Below are 18,249 nucleotides of genomic sequence, written 5' to 3' on the forward strand. Positions count from 1 at the left end.
TCTGTTACTTGGCCTCTAGAGCCTGATGATTTAGATATACCATGAATTATCTAATCTATATATGATGAGATTTTCTTCCTTTTTTTAAGGAAATATGAAATAGCATTAGTTTATTTTCCTCTAGGACTAATGATTTTGTTGTTCATTTTAGAAATGGAAATAAAACAACTTGTGGCTATTTTAGAGATTTCAAATCAATGTCATATATTTTAAGTGAAAAGTACTATAACTCAGTAATTTTCTGTCTTTTAATAGTATCTTTTGTTGTCTGGAAGAACAGGGGTGAAGCCTGGGTTTGGATCTGTTCTTTCTGAGTTCTAAAGCCTAACCATACTAGATACCATTAACACTGTATGATTTGAAATGAAATGTTTACATGCCTAAAAAACTATGAGCTAGAAAATACTAATAACATCTTAAGAGTTTAGGGAAAATAAAATCTTTTGTTCATTAGTCAGTTTTTTTGGGGGGAGGGGTGGTCCTGGTGCTTGAACTCAGGGACTGAGTGCTGTCTCTTGAGTTTTTTTGCTCAAGGCTAGTAGTGCTTTACCCCTTGAGTGACAGCTCCCTCTTCTGGTTTCTTTGGTAGTTAATTGCTGAAAGCAGTCTCATGGACTTTCCTGTCTGAGATGGCTTTGAACTGTGATCCTCAGATCTCAGTCTCTTGTGTAGCTAGGATTACAGGTGTGAACCACTGGCACTTGGCCTAGTCAGAATTTTTTTTTTCCCTAGTCAGAATTTCTTAATAACACCTTTGGTTCTTAAAGGTACTAAATTATTCAAAATTATTTTGTATATTGTTATCATTTTTCTTATGACATCTTGAAGTTATTCGATACTCAAACAGAAGACCCCTCAGTGCATACTGGTGAGACTGCAAAGGCGAGTAATTCCCAAGGAAGGGGCAGACATTCTTCACCCTCACCCCCAGGTAAGCTTATTGAAGTACACTGGCTTCCTCTAATCATAACTGCCTTACCTCACACCTGTTTTTAGAAAAGGACATTTAAAACCACAGAAATCCCAGAATAAAATGAACTTCATTCACAATCATGATTCAATTTTAGTGTCAGCACTGTTTGATTTCTTAAGCATTATAAAAATTTGGTAAAGGGATGGGGCATGGTAGCTCACACCCATATTCTAGCTACTTGGGAGGCAAAAAGTTATCAAGACCCTATCTCAACAAGCCCCATATGGCAGCATAAACTATAGTCACATTATATATAATCCATTTGATATACAGATATACATCTTATATATTATATATACAGTATATATATTAAATGTAATAAAAATATACAATTATATTTTATATACATATATGTGTGTATGTATGTATGTATATAAAAATCCCTATACAAAGGAAACATAAGGGTCACATTTCCATGTCAGACTAGGCAAAAAACAAGATCACTGAAATGCAAAAAGGGCTGGAGGCATAGCAGAGCATTTAAATGCTAGCACTTGAGAAACAGAGGTAGAGTTCATAAGGAGGCTAGCCTCTTATCATCAGTGAGATGCCCTACCTTACACCTCTAATCCTAGATACGGGGGAGGTAAAGATCAGGAGGATCATGATTCAAGGCCAGTCCAGGCATAATGTTCATGAGATTCCATCTACTTGGGTTGAGATACACATATCTCAAGTTAGGTACAATAGTGAATGCCTGTCATTTCATCAATACTTAAAGAAGAGAATCATGGTCCAGGCAACATCGTTTTTGAAAGAATAATGAAAGCCAGCTGGGTGCTAGTGGCTCATGCATCCTGTAATCCTAGCTAATCAGAGGCTGAGATCTGAAGCACATGGTTTGAAGCAGGAAAGGCCTGGGCAGGAAAGTCTATGAGACTCTTATCTCCAGTTAACCACCAGAAAACCAGAAGCAGAGCTGTGGTTTAAAGTGGCAGAACAGGGGGGAGGGGGGAGGCTGGGAAGGGAGGTGAAGGGTAAACAAAGGAGGAGACTGCAATGCTTGGTAAGAAATGTATGCATTATCCTGCCCATGTAATTGTAGCCCCTCTGTACAGTATGTTCTCAAATAAAATAAAATAATATTATAAAAAAAAAATAAAGTGGCAGAACACTAACCTTGAGCAAAAAAGCTTAGGGACAGTACCCAGGCTGTGAGAAGAATGAAAGCCAACAGGTTGGGTATGTGGTTCCTGTGATAGAAGGCAAGGCTTTGAGTTCAAAACACACACACACACACACACACACACACACACACACACACACACACACACACACACACACACACACACACACACACACAAAAGACTAAAACAAAGACCCCTCCCAAAGGCTTTGAGTTCAAAACACACACACACACACACACACACACACACACACACGCACACACACACACAGGCTTTGAGTTCAACACACACACACACACACACACAGGCTTTGAGTTCAACACAAACACACACACACAAAGGCTTTGAGTTCAACACACATACAAAGGCTTTGAGTTCAACACACACACACAAAAGACTAAAACAAAGACACACACACACACACACCCAAAAGACTAAATCTCACACACACACACACACACACACACCCAAAAGACTAAAACAAAGACACACGCACCCCAAAAGACTAAAACAAAGAACCCCCCCACACACACCCAAAGGCTTTGAGTTCAAAACACACACACACACACACAAAAGACTAAAAAAAAGACACACACACCCCAAAAGACTAAAAGACAAACCTACACACACACCCAAAAAACTAAAAGACACACACACACACACACACCCCCCAAAGGCTTTGAGTTCAAAACACACACACACCCAAAAGACACACACACACACCCCAAAGACACACACACACACCCCAAAGACACACACACACACCCAAAGGCTTTGAGTTCAACACACACACACACACACACACACACCCAAAAGACTAAAACAGACACACACACACACGACTAAAACAATGACACACACACCCCAAAAGACTAAAACAAAGACTAAAATTAGAGAATTTTAGAAGTAGAGATTTACCTTATACTGAACAAGTTCATCCACTAACATTTCCTATGAGGATTCTCATCAATTTTATAAAAACAAAATTTCTTTTTTTTTTTTTGGGTCCAGTCATGGGGCCTGAACTCTGGGCCTGGGCGCTGTCCCTCAGCTCTTCAGCTCAAGGCTAGCGCTCTACCACTTGAGCCACAGCGCCACTTCCGGCTTTTTTCTTTTTGCTTATGTGGTGCTGAGGAATCGAACCCAGGGCCTCAGGCATGCAAGGCAAGCACTCTACCACTGAGCCACCTTCCCAGCCCTCTTCTTCCTTTTTCTAGCCATATTTTAATTCACTGGGAAAATAATTTAATATTGTATTTCCAAGTTCAGCAACACCATAAAATTGTGAGCAAGAGAAAGAATACCAAATGCGGTGTGAGCACATCATGCATGCTGTAGCTAGGACCCAACAGGTGCCTCCAAGAGCTCTGCTCACTGCTTAACATGTAGACTTCATGTAAAATTATGGGGAGCTGAGATGTAGCTCAGGAACAGAGCACTTGCCTAGCATGTGGAGGTCCTGGGCTCAATCTCAGCACTGTGGAATAAAAGGCAGCCTGGATTGTGAAACCCTGTCACAGGAAAAGTGGTGATAATACTCTCTTCAACTAAAGCTCTTTCATAGACACTGCCAAGATTTCTGAAGGTTGAATATATTTGGGAGTATGACATACCCTACACGTTTATGTAGACTATTATTAGAGGTATGTGCTCTATCAGAGTCTCACCCCCTGTTCCCTTTAAACAATTTTTAAAATTAAGTCAGCTTGGGCAGAAAAGTTCATGAGACTCTTATTGCCAACAAACCACCAGAAAACCAGAAGTGGCGCTGTGGCTCAAGTGGTAGTGTTCGCCTTGAGCTGAAGAGCTCAGGGACAGCGCCCAGACCCAGAGTTCAAGCCCCATGACCTGACAAAAGTAAATAAATAAAATTATCTTTAAATAGTCATACAAAGGCAGTTCAACTCAGTGTGTCAGTTTATGAGAACAATGAATCTTGATTAGTGTCACCTGTCCCATCGTTCTTCCTCACCTTCCAGTCTTTTTTGTACTGGTTATTTTGAGATAGGGTCTTTCTTTTTGCCTAGCCTGTGCCTGGACTTCAGTCTTCTATTTTACTTAATCATTGTAGCTAGGACAACACACATATACCACCATGCCCAGTTGTTTCTATTGAGATGAGGCGTTATGCCTGGGCTGATTTGATTTTACCATCTGAGTAGCTGGGATTCCAGGGATGAACCACTGTACTTGGTTCTTATTTGTGTGTGTGTATGTTGGTCGTGGGGCTTGAACTCTGGGCCTGGGCGCTGCCCTCCTCTCTTCAGCTCAAGGCTAGCACTCTACAGCTTGAGCCACAGCGCCACTTCCAGTTTTCTGGTGTTTTATTGAGATAAGAGTCTCACAGCCTTTCCTGCCTGGGTTGGCTTTGAACTTTGATCCTCAGATCTAGCCTCCTGAGTAGCTAGGATTACAGGCGTGAGCCACCAGCCACCCAGCTGTGTGGGTTTTGAAAAACAAGAAATCCAAGGAAGCTGAATGATATGTTCAAGGTCACTGAATCTGTAAATGGTAAAATGTGACTTATTTTGGCCTTCTGACTCCAGATCTATGTTCTTCCACACCTAGAGGGGTACATCTTTATTCCTAGCACTTGGGAGGCTGAGGCGCAGGATTGGGCGTTTGAATCCAGCCTAGGCTATCTAGTGAATTCTAGCCCAGTCTGGGCTACGTAGCCAGACCTGGTCAAAAAACAAACAATACCAAACCCAAGCAAACAAAAGGAATTTTTACAATTCATGACTCCTTCCTTCCTATCTTCCTTCCTTCCTTCCCTTTCTTTCTTTTCCTTCCTTTTCTTTCATTCCTTTTTTCTTTCTTTCATTCTTTTTCTCTTTTGTTCCTTCTGTCTTTCTTTCTCCTTCCTTGCTTGCTTCTTTCTTTTTCTTTCTGTCTGTCTGTCTTTCTCTTTCTTTCTGTTGTGAGGCTTGACGTCAGGGCCTGGGCGCTGTCCCTGAGCTCTCTGCTCAAGGCTAGGACTCTACCCTTTGAGCCCCACTTGCATGGTTTTTGTCTGGTTTTTTTTGGTGGTTATTTAGAGAGAAGAGTCTCATGGACGTTTCTGCCTGGGCTGGCTTTGAACTGCGATCCTTAGATCTCAGCCTCCTGAGTAGATCTACATCAGTGTCTGGCTTTTTTTCTTTTTATTTTTTTGCATGTTTTTTATTGTAAAAATGTTGTACAGGTTTTTTTTTCCTTTTTAAATAAGGAAACCATTTAGTATTTTTAATATACTTTAGTTTTTAAAGCTTTGAGTTCACAACAAAATTGAGCAGAAGGTGCTCTTGCTCCCTACCAAGTTTTCTTTCGGTGTGTTGGCATGATCATTAATCCTTTTGGACATGTATACCATGTTCTTCCCATCCTGCTTTTAATTCGTTGTATCGTTTGAATGTCTTTGGTTCAGTTTTCTTTCATTGCCCTTGTACTTAAGGTGAAAATGTTAAATCTTCTAATCTTATAATAAAAAAAAATAGCTCAGAAAAGCTCTGTAATCACGTTACTGGAAAGACTTGAGTGCTTATGTTATATGTGCTTTTAGGTTCTGTCAGAGATCTTTATATTTTCTTATCTGTTGAAAATTAACAAAACAAAACAGTAGAGGAGAGGAGCTGGGATGCATGTTACCTCAGGAAGCTGAGATTTGGAAGATTATGGTTCAGTCTCGGCAGAAATGTCTTAAAAATAACTGGCAAATTAACTAGTCTTTTCATGAGGCCCTGAGTTCAAGTCCCATACAGACAAAAAATAAATAAAACAAAATAAACAAAGGGAAGAGGAGGCTAAGAGAATACTAGAGAGTGTGAATTAGATCAAAATATATATAGGTATGGAAATCTTAGTGTAGTTAAGATGTTAAAAAAATGCAAGCTCTTTCCACTTAAAAATAATCTTGCTAGCCTTGTGTACAGAGACGCTCAGGGACAGCTCCCAGGCCCCCAGTTCAAGCCACAGGACTGACAAGAAAAAATTAAAAACCAAAAAAACATTTTCTCAGTGTATTGGTAGGTTTATAGTTATCTTCAATATGAATTGCAAACAAAAATCATTTACTGCTACAAAACAAAAATGCAGCTTTAGAGATTTTGCAGTCTTATTTTTTACCTGCAAGGAAAAGTATGGATTATTAGTAAATGATTAGTGTGCTGCTTATTTGGATTGTGTAGCAGCCTTGTTTTATATCACAGTGTAGTTTTAATCTGTAAACAGGGTTACATATTTTGTAATGATAGTATGGTGCAAACAGCAGGAGCTTGGTATTTGCTGAAATGTCACTATTCATAACATGAAAAACTATAGCCCTTACAACAGACTGCTTGTTCTTTCCCAGTGGCTGGTGTAGTGTAGGTCCTGAATATGTATTGATTCATTATGAGGGAAAATACTAATGTAAGATCATTTTGAGCCTGCCTTAATTCTTCTTATATTGTCCTAATTGGTCTCATTATCTTATTACTGCCAGAAGTGAATTTTGCTAATCAGTCAGCACAATCCTTGGCAAGAAAGATGGAACCGTTTTCTGACACTTCCTCCCTCACACAAAGAGGCCTGAAGATTCCTGGTTTAGAACATGGTGGCATTGAAGGACCAATAGCAGTAAGTCAAAGTCACTACTTTCAAGAACTCTGACAGGTGTTGGAAAGTAGCAATGTAAACAGCCATAGACTTGGTTTTTGTTAAGATCCTGAACTCACATTTTTATTTTTTGAGATAGTCTTTTTGTGTATCTCAGGCTGGCTTTGATCTCAAGGTTCTTCTTCCTCAGCCTCCAGAGTGCCAAGATTACATATACACCATTCGTGCCTAGCTTGAACTGAAACTTAAATTGAACTTAATTGAGGCAGCAATCAAGGAACTAAGTGTCTTTGCCACTTCTTATGTGAACATGAATTTACCTAGTTCCTTCACTTATTTGACGTAGAGTCTGTCAGCACTTGGAGCAGAAGAGCTGCGGCAACGAGAACACTATCTCAAGCAAAAGAGAGATAAACTGCTTTCTATGAGAAAGGATTTAAGGAGTAAGCAGATCCAGAATGTGGAGCAGAAAGGAAAACCTACTGGTGAGGTAGAGGTATGGCTAGCTCTAATCTACCACACTTTGTACATCTAAAAGTAGAATTCTCCAAATCCTTGTATGTGCAAGATACATTAACCACTCTGCTAGTCCAACAGCAGCTAAGTGTTTTCTAAGAGCTGTGGGAGGTACAACAATAGCAGTTTCATTATAAACACTTTCTCCACTTCCTTTGCTGAGTTAAGGATGATTAGTGGTCTATCTCACTTGATCTAAAAAATTTGAAATGTACACCATCCACAACCTCCACCTTTCCCAGAGAGGTTTTACAGGTTTAAGGAACCTATATCTAACTATAGTTAGGGGAGCTATATCTAGCTTCCTCCACCCACCCTAAAAATGTCCTTAAAATCTTTTTCTGAGCAGTGTGTGTACAGAAATCCAGATTCATAGATTCACTGTATACTGTAGTCAATTTTTTTTCTTTTTCTTTTTTAAGGAAATGACAGAGAAGCCAGAAATGACAGCAGAGGAGAAGCAGACATTACTAAGGAGGCGATTGCTTGCAGAGAAACTTAAAGAAGAAGTTATTAATAAGTAATAATTAAATAGCAAAACACAAGCCCAAATTTTCTTAAAAATAAATTATTTAATCCATAAACTATTAGTTTGAAGTAAATACTTCTGTACATGCAAATAAGTACATTATTTTAAATATTTGCAATAGAAAGGCAATAGGGAAGGCAGTTAAGTGTTATTTAATACAAATTTTGAGATGTTTTATAAAGAGGGTATGGAAGGAGACTAGTTGATGTACACTATTCTTATTTGACACTTATGTCAAGCATTATATACTATGCATTAAGATTGTAGCTATAGATTGACTGGGTCCCGGGCTTCATGAGGCTACTAAAAAAGGTCCCAAAGGTTAGAAAAAGAACATGGTAAAAAGCTGGCTAAACCTCCTTCAGTTCATGATGTTTTAAGCTAATTGGAAGGGTACATGGACAACAGGCAAGTTTGTAGCTTAGGTCCAGAAGCAGGAGATTTGACCTGCAGTTATATGAGTGTAGAGGGTTAGTATATGAAGAGGTAGGTGAGATCCTGTAGAACTTTGTACAAAATTTATTCATTTAAAAATTTGCAATATGGATGATAGTGATTACAGAAAATTCTTTTCGTTTTTAATGATGTGTCCTTGCCATATGGGAGAACCAAAATAGACGAGTTTGTTGAGCATGAGGCAATTCAGTCAGAAGAGTAGGTGGTGTCCCTGGGGAGTGGTAAAGTGGAGTCCCCATTTCCTGTTCAGTCAGGAGTTGGGAAATAGATGTGGTGAATGTTAACAATATCCAGTCTTCCTATAAAACTTATTCTGAAAACAAGAAACTACTAAACTTGTTGAGGGAAATAGTGGGTATAGATCTTAAGTCCTTATTTTTTTTCTAGTTTGTTAACCAATCTTTCTTCAAAAACTTGTATGTTGTAACATCTCGTATCCATTCTAAATTTATAATTCATAAATCTACAATTAAAAACCCAGCTTAACAATTTGCAAATTTTAGCTACAGTTCCACCGACTTTTAACCTGCAAAACCCCCAGTTTTCTGTATTTGTTACAGTTTCATCATTATGCAGTGATTAAACTTGGGCTCTGGGGCTCATGGCTATAATCCTAGCTATTCAGAAGGCTGATTTCTCTGAAGCTAGGGGCAGGAAGGTTCGTGAGACTCCAATCTCCCAATTTAGCCACCAAAAAGCTGGAAGTAGTCCTTTATGTGGTAGAACACTAGCTTTGAGCAAAAAAAAAAAAAAAAAGAAAAAAGAAAAAAGCTCAGGCATGGTACCCAGGCCCTGAGTTCAAGCTCCAGGACACACACACACACACACATACACACACACACACGGTACCCAGGCCCTGAGTTCACACACACACAAACACACACACAGTACCCAGGCCGAGTTCAAGCTCCAGGACACACACACACACACACACACACACGGTACCCAGGCGCGCGCATGCGCACACACACACGGTACACAGGCATGCACGCATGCACGTACACACACACACACACACACACGGTACGCAGGCGTGCACGCGCACACATACACACACACACGGTACCCAGGCCCTGAGTTCACACACACACAAACACACACACGGTACCCAGGCCCTGAGTTCAAGCTCCAGGACACACACACACACATGGTACCCCGGCCCTGAGTTCAAGCTCCAGCACACACACACACACACACACCCCTAGTGATTAAAATATATTCAGGACACACACACACACATACCCCTAGTGATTATATTCAGGACACACACACCCCTAGTGATTAAAATATATTCAGGACACACACACCTCCCAAAACCTAGTGATTAACATATATATTTCACCAAAGATTTTATTAAAAATATCAGGTACTTATATGTAGATATTTTAAAGCTATTTAATGAGTTCTGGCTTAATTCACTGAGAAAAGACTAGATACATACACCTTACTGCAATCTATTTTGAACTAATATCTATTGGTGATGAGGATTAAGTTCTTTCTGCATGTGAACATCCAAGTTTTCCAGCACCAGGTCCTCTGTTATCTTGGTACCTTTGTTCAAATATCAGTTAACCATAAGGATTTCTGGATTCTCAATTCTGATCTGTTGATCTTTATGTCTATACTTATGTTACGCTGTATTGTCAAGTATACCTTTATAATAAATCTGATAAACACCTTTTATTTGCTCAGGGATGGTCACTTAAGACAGCAGCTAACTTAGAATGCTATTTTAAAGTGTATTTTGTTCTGTAAGCACATGAGTGATCATGACTTGTCATGCTGTATTTTAAGGAAACATTTATTTCTACCTTAAGATTTTTATGATGATTACTTAGAAGCTTTAAGATTTATGACAGTTCTTCAGAGAACCCTTTCATAAGGCAGAGAGGTAATTACTTCGTACTGGAACTTCCTGAATGAAGCTAAGAAATGCTGGGCACAGATGGCTCAAGCCTACAATTCTAACAACCCAGGAGGTTGAGATCTGAGGATCATGGTTTGAAGCTTAGCCCAGGCAGTAAAGTCTGTGATACTCTTTGTTTCCAATAAACTACTCAAAATAAGCCAGAATTTGCTCAAGTGGCAGAGTGCTAGCTTTGAGCAAAAGAAGCTCAGGAACAGTATGCTCAAGCCTTGAGTTTAAGCCCTAGAACCAGTGGCCTTCCTTTCCCACTCAAAAAAAGCGTTGAAGTGTTTTAGGACTGGCCTACTTACTTTAGAAGACCCCCAAAACCTTCCAAAGTGTATTCATAATAGAAACTATCGATGTAGGTTACAAACATTATGGCCTACTTGTGTTATGAGGTGGTGACTTTTTTATTGGCCTTTAAAGGTAATATAAAACGGACATATCTCAAAATGGAAATGAACATATTTACAACAAACCAAACGCAAGCATCAATCATGGAATTACAGGGTCACATTTTAATTCCTGAATTTTACAGTTCAGCATTAATATCACCACATGTATACAAATGGTGTAAAACAAGTACAGTGGTATTTTTAATACAAAATAAACATCTGTTTTATGGAAAAAACTATACTTCATATCTACACAGACAGCCCATCTTTTCCAAACAATAGCCAAAATTAAAATTAACTACAAAATTTCCAAACAGGGGAAACTGCTTCAGTTTAAGCTACTCTGGGAAAATGGACCCATAACACATTACAAAAGGTGATCTAAAGACTATAGCTGGAATTACTATTTTTTAGTTTTTGTTTTTTTTTTTCCCAATGGGTCTTGTTAAATTGTAGTTTGGGGACATTTTCTTCATCTCAGCATGATCTCAGATCATAGATGAGCAAACTAACATTAAAATATTTACAGTTAACTTGCTGTTCTAAAAATAAAACCTCTTAACTGTTTGCCTCAATTTATTATTTTAAATTCCTTCACGTACATGGAATGTGCTTTTACTCTTAAAAAAAGCAGCTTTCATATTACACCCTTTTTGTATCTGGACAAGCTTCATGTGCTGCATGTGATTATGATATCTAAGTAACTATGGATCAAAATGGCCTCTAGAAGTTAAATGCCATTTGATTCAGCACTATTCTTTATTAGTCTTTATACTTTAAAACTTGCCTGAAGCTCTCAAGAGAGATACAACTTTACTGACTGACAGAACAGAAAGTGTCTTTACCTTCCACAAAAGATTGTACTGGTAAGTGGATGGAAACATCCTCTTCTACCCCATTCAGGTTTTCAGAGGATCATTTGGAATACTACTGAACTGTTTCATGACTGTGGTTATCCCCTAAAAGTGCTGATTTTAAAATAATACTAGCTCATTCATTTTGAATCCCGCTTGGTTTAGTCAAAATACGTAGTGACATTCCTGACATAGCGAACTCAACATGTACTGTTATATGTATAGGGTGTACTTCCCTCCAAGTATCCAAAAGGCTGAATTTCTGTGAAATCTTCAAGGAAATGGTCCCAATAACTTGATTTCACTTCTTATATTATGACAGTTCAATGTTTTCCATTAAAAATTCCTTTTAAAAAGAGGCAACTGATTAAAACACCATGCCAGCACCATTATATATAAGTAATGTTATTGGATTTGCAACTGAAGCTTTAGATTTTTTTTTCCTGTTTTGGTTAACCCCTTGGAACAACCCTGCATTAATATTATTTTATCAACTTTTCCCTCCCCGAAACCGTCCCAAAACCTGAGACTTTCCTTGTTGAGAAGCAATCCCCCAGGTTTGGTTAACTAACCATTATTTTTTGACAGCCTGAAAGTTAAACCCCTTAATTACTAGCAAGCAATTAAGTTCCTGGGAAGCCTGGTATGTTTTCTTATACAACTAAACTCTCCTAGGTGATACACTGTGTGTCTGCTATTCCTTGTATATATTTATAGGTTCAAGTGAGAAAGCTTTCTGATTGAGATTTTCAGCTCATTGAACAGTTGCAGCATTTTAGTAAGACCACATGCTGGGGGGGTCCCCAGCAAATATTTTATGAACCAAGGCGAGGTCTTTTCCTGGGGGATGTTTCTTCTTCTTCATCTTCCTCTTCATCATCTGGATAATCCACTAAGCCAACCAAACTCCCCTATTCAAGAATGAAAAAATTGTCTGTAACATTCATAATGTAGAAAATCCTACCTCATCATAAAACAGCTCGTTAGAAGGATATAGAGGCTGTTTTACTAAGTCACATATATCTCAACATAAAAGGAACTACTTGAATTATGAACGTGTACACTAATTGGTGGCACTGGGCACCAATTTTTCTACTGCTTCTTGAATTTTTATAAATGAAATTTCAGAACTCAGTTCAGCAAAATTTCACTATAAACTGGGTGGAAGTGGCTCTTGCCTATAATCCTAGCTACTTAGGAGGCTGAGATCTGAGAGTTGTAGTTTGAAGGTAACTGAGGCAGACAAATAACTGGAGACTTTTTTTTTTGTCGGTCATGCGGCTTGAACTCTGAATTCTGAGTCCCTAAGCAATTCAGCTCAAAGCTAATGCTCTGTCACTTGGGGCCATAGCACCACTTCTGGTTTTCTGGTGGTTAATTGGAGAGAAGAGTCTCATGGGCTTTCCTGCATGGGCTGGCTTTGAATGGCAATCCTCAGATCTTAGGCTCCTGAGTAGTTAGGATTACAGACAGGTGTGAGCCATTGGCACCCCGCTTTAAGACTATCTTTCCCATTAACCAGCAAAAAAAGCTTAAACTGGCAGTGTATCTCAAGTGGTAGAGTTCCAGTCATGAATGATAAAGCCTACTGAAAAAACTGAGTGAGCACAAGATTGGAGTTCAAGTCCCTTTACTGGCCAAACAAAAAAACCTAATGGAGAACTCCCCCCCACCCCCAACCCAAATACTACAATAAAAAAATCTTAACAAATGGAAGCTTGAAGGAATCTTGGAAATGAACTAGTCTCTTACACTCACTTCACAAATAGGTCTCTGTAGGCCTTCCTTTGTAGGCTCTGTCCATGTGTATATTTTATCCTTAAGTACATACCAGTTTTCATTCTGCTTTTGAATAAATGGTGGAAGATAATTCATGAAATAGTTTGGTTTTTTTTTTCCTCCGGTGGCGGGGCTTGAACTCTGGGCTTGGGCGCTGTCCCTGCGCTCTTCAGCTCAAAGTGAGCGCTCTACCACTTGAGCCACAACGCCACTTCCTGAAATAGTTCTTAAAAAATAACTAAAAATAAGGATGAAATGACTTAGTTTGGACCTTCTGAGTTAATAGATCGTTTGGGAATCTTAAGCTTTTTTTTTTGATAGGGAGCTTTTCAGAAAACAATACAAAATGACTGATTAAATTCATTTTTAATCAACCTCAAGAGAGCTACTATAAACACTAGTTCAAACCCTTCAGATCTCTATAGGGTCAAGGAAATTTAACTTTAGGAGCTTCATACCTATTGAACTTAGGCATCTAATACTAATGCCAGACTATAACTAAAACAGTATTTATCAACTAGAGGCCTCTGAACATCAAGTCATGAGGAAGTCTATTAAATAAAACATGCTTATAAGAATCCATTTCTTGCTCAGCTAAGTAACAGAAACATCATTACATTAGCAGGGGGCAGTATGGTTGGTGTTAGTATATAGAGAATGATGTATATTTGGCCTTGAACTCAAGGCCTCAATTGCTAAGCAGGCAAGGTTCTACCACTTGAGCTACTCTGCTAGTCCCTTTTTGCCCCACCCACACACCCCCTCCCCCGCCCCAAGTTAGAGTCTGGCTTTATGCCTGATGCTGATGAGGATTACAGTCTAGGACTACAGTCTTATTTGTATTTTTATTTCCCTCTGTCAGTGACATTACAGGTGCATACCACCATACCCACATAGAGAAGGAATCTTGCAAATGTTTATGCCTGGCTGGCCTTGAAATGTATCATCCCCTGAATGCTGCCACCTCCCTAGTAGTTAGGTTTGCACCACTGCAAACTTAAGATTTTGTTGAAAGCAGTGACTTCGAGTTACAGTGCTATTTTTTTTTTAATCCATCAAGTGTTTTAAAAATGTACCTAAATCTGTTTCTCCATCTGAAGACCTATAATAGCATTTAGATTCCATTAAAGTATTTTAAAAATTGAAAACAAAAAATGTAAAGCATTCTGGTACAGTAATTAGTATGTAGTGTTCAGTAAGTGCTGTTAGGTGCCAGGTACCACTGTTAAGACAAACAGATTTTGAGAGGAGAAAAAAAGAATTGTAGTATAAAATGGCACCGATCTATAAATGTAAAGATAACTGAGTTACCAATACAAGTTTTAATTGTGCTTAAGATTGCATATCATAATGTACAAACATTTCAATCCCAAGTGGTTAAACATCTGAAATGATTTTTTGGCTTCCGATTAATAAGTTGTCTTAAGAACTCATTTACACAATTTAGTTTTGAATTTTATTTATATTTTCTATGTAAATATGCATCACAAGCAAATGTACATTTTCTTCAAATGTTTACAATAAAAAATACAAAATATAAAATGTTGGAAGTAAAAAGGCCTGTTATTCCAAATGCGTTCTGTAGGAAGTTGATTACATGTTAGATGTACCTAGAAACCCGTATAAAACATAAGACTTTACACCTATACTTACACAATCAAGTTCACTTAAAAAAATACTGTAGGAAGCTTTCAATGTTAGTACATCAAGTTCCATTTCATTAAAAAAAAATCTGTAGTCTACAGTATGAATATGCTGTCATTTACTTAAATTCTGTTGGAATAGTAGACCATTTCCTCCAGATAACCTTTAAAAAGTTATTATTCTGATAACATGAAAATGAGTCAGATCCATCTCTGAATATGGAATACTATATGGATTAAGATATGGGAAGTTGTTAAGGGCTTTTGTACCTTTTGAAAAAAAATCTAGAGATATACTGTGAATTAACCACCTACAGTTTATTTAGTGTATTTTTTTCTTTATGGTGCTGGTCCTAGAGCTTGAATTCTTGGCGTGGGCACTAACCCTGAGCTTCTGTGCTCAATACTAGTGCTTTACTACTTGAGCCCCAGCTCTACTCCTTTGGCATATATTTTTAAAAGCATTGTATCTGTATGATTAGAAGACAGCTCATGATAGATCCAACTGTTGGAAGTTGTGCACTTACAAATATTATAACTGAATAAAATTGAATTGTTTCCATTGACAATGTTTTAGTAACAAAAATTCTTAAAAGCCAATAAAAATTCTAATAAAGGTGTTTATAGATTACAATTGAGTCAGATACAATTGAGTCAGATAAACTTGAAGGGTAAATAAAATGTTACCTGTCAATGACTATTTTTCTTCCTTGAAATTATTTTGATTACTCAATAAGCAAGCAATTTTACAGACAGAAAAGGCAAAGCGTGTGTGTGTGTAGAGCTATTTCACATACCTTGGTGGCTGTTACTGACGCAGCCAAGTTTGTAGTTTTGGAAGAAGACCCATTAGAACTTGGTGGTGGTGTCTGAGCCACTACGGATTTACTGTTTGTACTGTTTGTTCCATTAGCAGCACTGGCAGAGTGGGAGAAAGTAAATTTGAAGCTACCAGAAGACGTCCTTTTAGGAAGATTTTCTTTGTCTTCACTTTCTTTTGCTAAAGCAATAGTAAAAAAATTTAACCTATGTTAATAAATATTGCTAAACCAAAGCATCTGAAAAAATTGAAAGCATAAAATACTGCCTTTGTTTTCTAAGAGCCAAGTACAGTGTGAAGTTTGTGGTTTGCAGTGATAAATCTTTATTAGTTAGAATTATATAAGTCTAAGCATTAGAAAGAACCTGAAGAATTAGGTAACATTTTTTTAAGCTACTTCAATGCTAGAATCCTACACTGCTGTAGTATTGCTTGAAAAGATTCATTAGTGGACTGTTATTATTTAGACTTTCATTCTGATTTACATTTCCTTACACCTTGTTAAAAACTTAATAGCCTTCCCAGCAAGTAACATTTTATACACTAAAGACAATAAATATTCCCCAGTCTTTCATATTCTAAATATTAACAGGTTCCTTTATTTCTTTTATGGCATATATGTCTAATCCCTTTTAATATCTGGTTACTTGGAGTTTCGTATGTGATTATTGGCAGCATGGTATACCATAGTGGTTGCTGTATCTCAAGTATAGTCTTATTGCTTCTTTTGACAGTAAGGGTAATATATAATGAAAAAAAGTATATATCTCCAGAAGGTAAAGTCCTTAAGATATTTCAATAGGCTGTCAGCTGCCTTAAGAGTGAAACAGTGCCAGGTGCCAGTGGATCACGCCTGTAATCCTGGCTACTCAGGAGGCTGAAATCTGAGGATCACAGTTCAAAGCCAGCCCGGGCAGGAAAGTCCATGAGACTCTTATCTCCAATTAACCACCAGAAAACCACAAGTAGCACTATAGCTCAAGTGGTAGAGTGCTAGCTAGCCTTGAGCTGAAGAGCTGAGGGACAGCGCCCAGGCCCACATTCAAGCCCCAAGACTGAAAAAAAGAGTAAAACAGCAAATAGAAGCTGAGTAATGGTGGCTCATGCCTATACTTCTAGCTACTCAGGAGGCTGAGATCTTAAAGTTGTGGTTTGGTCAATCTGGGCAGTTAAGTCCATGAGACTCTTCTCTACAATTTAAGAGCAAAAAGCTTGAAGTGAAGTTGTGGCTGAAGTTGTAGAGTGCCAGCCTTAAGCAGAAATAGCTTAAAGACAGCACCCAGGCCTGTATGTAGTTCAAGCCCAGTACTGGTGAATGCACAAAACAAAGAAAACAAACCAGAGCAAGTGGCAAATGAGACCAAAACTAACAGTTTCAAGGGAAATATGATAAATCAAATTAAATGAATTTCTAATATAGGCCTTTAGAAAGTATGACATTCATATTAAGTTCAAGGCTGCATACTGGTGGCTGATGCTCATAATCCTTAAGTTACTCAGGAGGCTGAGATCTGGGAATGAATGAGGTTCAAACCAATCAAAGTGGAATACTATTCAAGACTCTATCTCCAGTTAGCTAGGAAAAAGCTAGGGTGGAGACAAGCATCAAGTGGTAAGAATATCAGCTGTGAGCAGAAAAAGCCACATGGAAAAAAAGCCAAGCAAGAACACAAAGCTCTAAGTTCAAGTCCAAGAAATTCTTTTGGTTGCAACAAATAAATTGCTAATAATATACACCAAACGTTTTGCTTGTTAACTGGAGGTAAGAGTCTTGACTTGTCTGCCTGGGCTGTGTGAACCATCATCCTCCAGGTGAGTAGCTAGGATTATAGGCATGAGCCTCGGGTGCCCGGTTTACAACATATCATTTTTTTTTTTTTCCCAGAAGGTAGAAAACTCGTTTATTAACAGAGAGCAGCCCTTTTTAAAGCCAAAAAGGGTGGGTGGCATGGCAAAGGAGGAAGAGGAACCAATCACTGTCAAGGTCACACCCTATCATGCACCTAAGCTTTCATGGGCTGGTTACGAACTGAACGTCAGGTGAATTGGGCTCTGCCCACTCTATTCCCTCTCAGCGCCATCTTTGCTGCCTAACAACATATAAAATTTTGTTATTTGCAGGACAGAATTACAAAAATGTTAATTCCACAGGTCATAAAATTAATAGTTCTTCTGAAAGACACCAAGAGCTTAATTTATGAAAAAAAATACATTTGAAAATATGGTAAATTTAAAATTGGTTTTCCTCTTTATGTGACTTAGAAGTTTTTCCTAATTATTATGTCTTTATGCAACTTTTGTAACAGCTTTAAATTGTCAAAACACTGAGTTACTTTTTTTGGGGGGTGCACGCTAAATGCTGAACTTAAGGGCTAATATTCTCAGTTGGCTTTTTCCACACATCTACTGAAAGCTTTTGCTTGTTTTAAGATAAGGTACTCACAGACATGTCTGCCCAGTCTGGCTTCAAATTGCGATCCACTTTGTAAGCACCCAGGCTCACAAAGTTACTTCTCTGAGGTTACTTTATCTGTTACAAAGTACAGATAAAGTACTATATAAGGTTTTTACAGTCTATATAGTCTGTTAATAATAATGGAACGCAACTCTCACATTTAGTAACAGAAATTTCCAGTATAACAGAAATAAAAATTCACAGTGGGATTTTCATAC

At 38.1% G+C, this 18,249-nt stretch overlaps 2 protein-coding genes across 3 annotated transcripts in view; one reads left to right on the plus strand and one right to left on the minus strand.

The window, feature by feature from the left end:
- Window positions 1-11,035, plus strand: part of Cfap36 (cilia and flagella associated protein 36) — a 38,504-nt gene extending 27,469 nt beyond the window's left edge. Inside the window, exons 7-10 of the mRNA XM_070025664.1 lie at window positions 829-931; window positions 6,563-6,696; window positions 7,022-7,171; window positions 7,614-11,035. Coding sequence (XP_069881765.1) covers window positions 829-931; window positions 6,563-6,696; window positions 7,022-7,171; window positions 7,614-7,715 — 489 coding nt within the window. The 3' untranslated portion in view covers window positions 7,716-11,035. The remainder of the gene's footprint in view (window positions 1-828; window positions 932-6,562; window positions 6,697-7,021; window positions 7,172-7,613) is intronic.
- Window positions 10,581-18,249, minus strand: part of Ppp4r3b (protein phosphatase 4 regulatory subunit 3B) — a 46,623-nt gene continuing 38,954 nt past the window's right edge. For both annotated transcript variants that reach the window (XM_070025661.1, XM_070025660.1), the window contains exons 15-16: window positions 15,554-15,756; window positions 10,581-12,245 (exon numbers count right to left, since the gene is read on the minus strand). In XM_070025661.1, coding sequence (XP_069881762.1) covers window positions 12,150-12,245; window positions 15,554-15,756 — 299 coding nt within the window. In that variant the 3' untranslated portion in view covers window positions 10,581-12,149. The remainder of the gene's footprint in view (window positions 12,246-15,553; window positions 15,757-18,249) is intronic.

Source organism: Dipodomys merriami, unplaced genomic scaffold (assembly GCF_024711535.1).
Source record: "Dipodomys merriami isolate MVZ:Mamm:240054 unplaced genomic scaffold, mDipMer1.0.p SCAF_17, whole genome shotgun sequence".
NCBI classification, from domain to species: Eukaryota; Metazoa; Chordata; class Mammalia; order Rodentia; family Heteromyidae; genus Dipodomys; species Dipodomys merriami.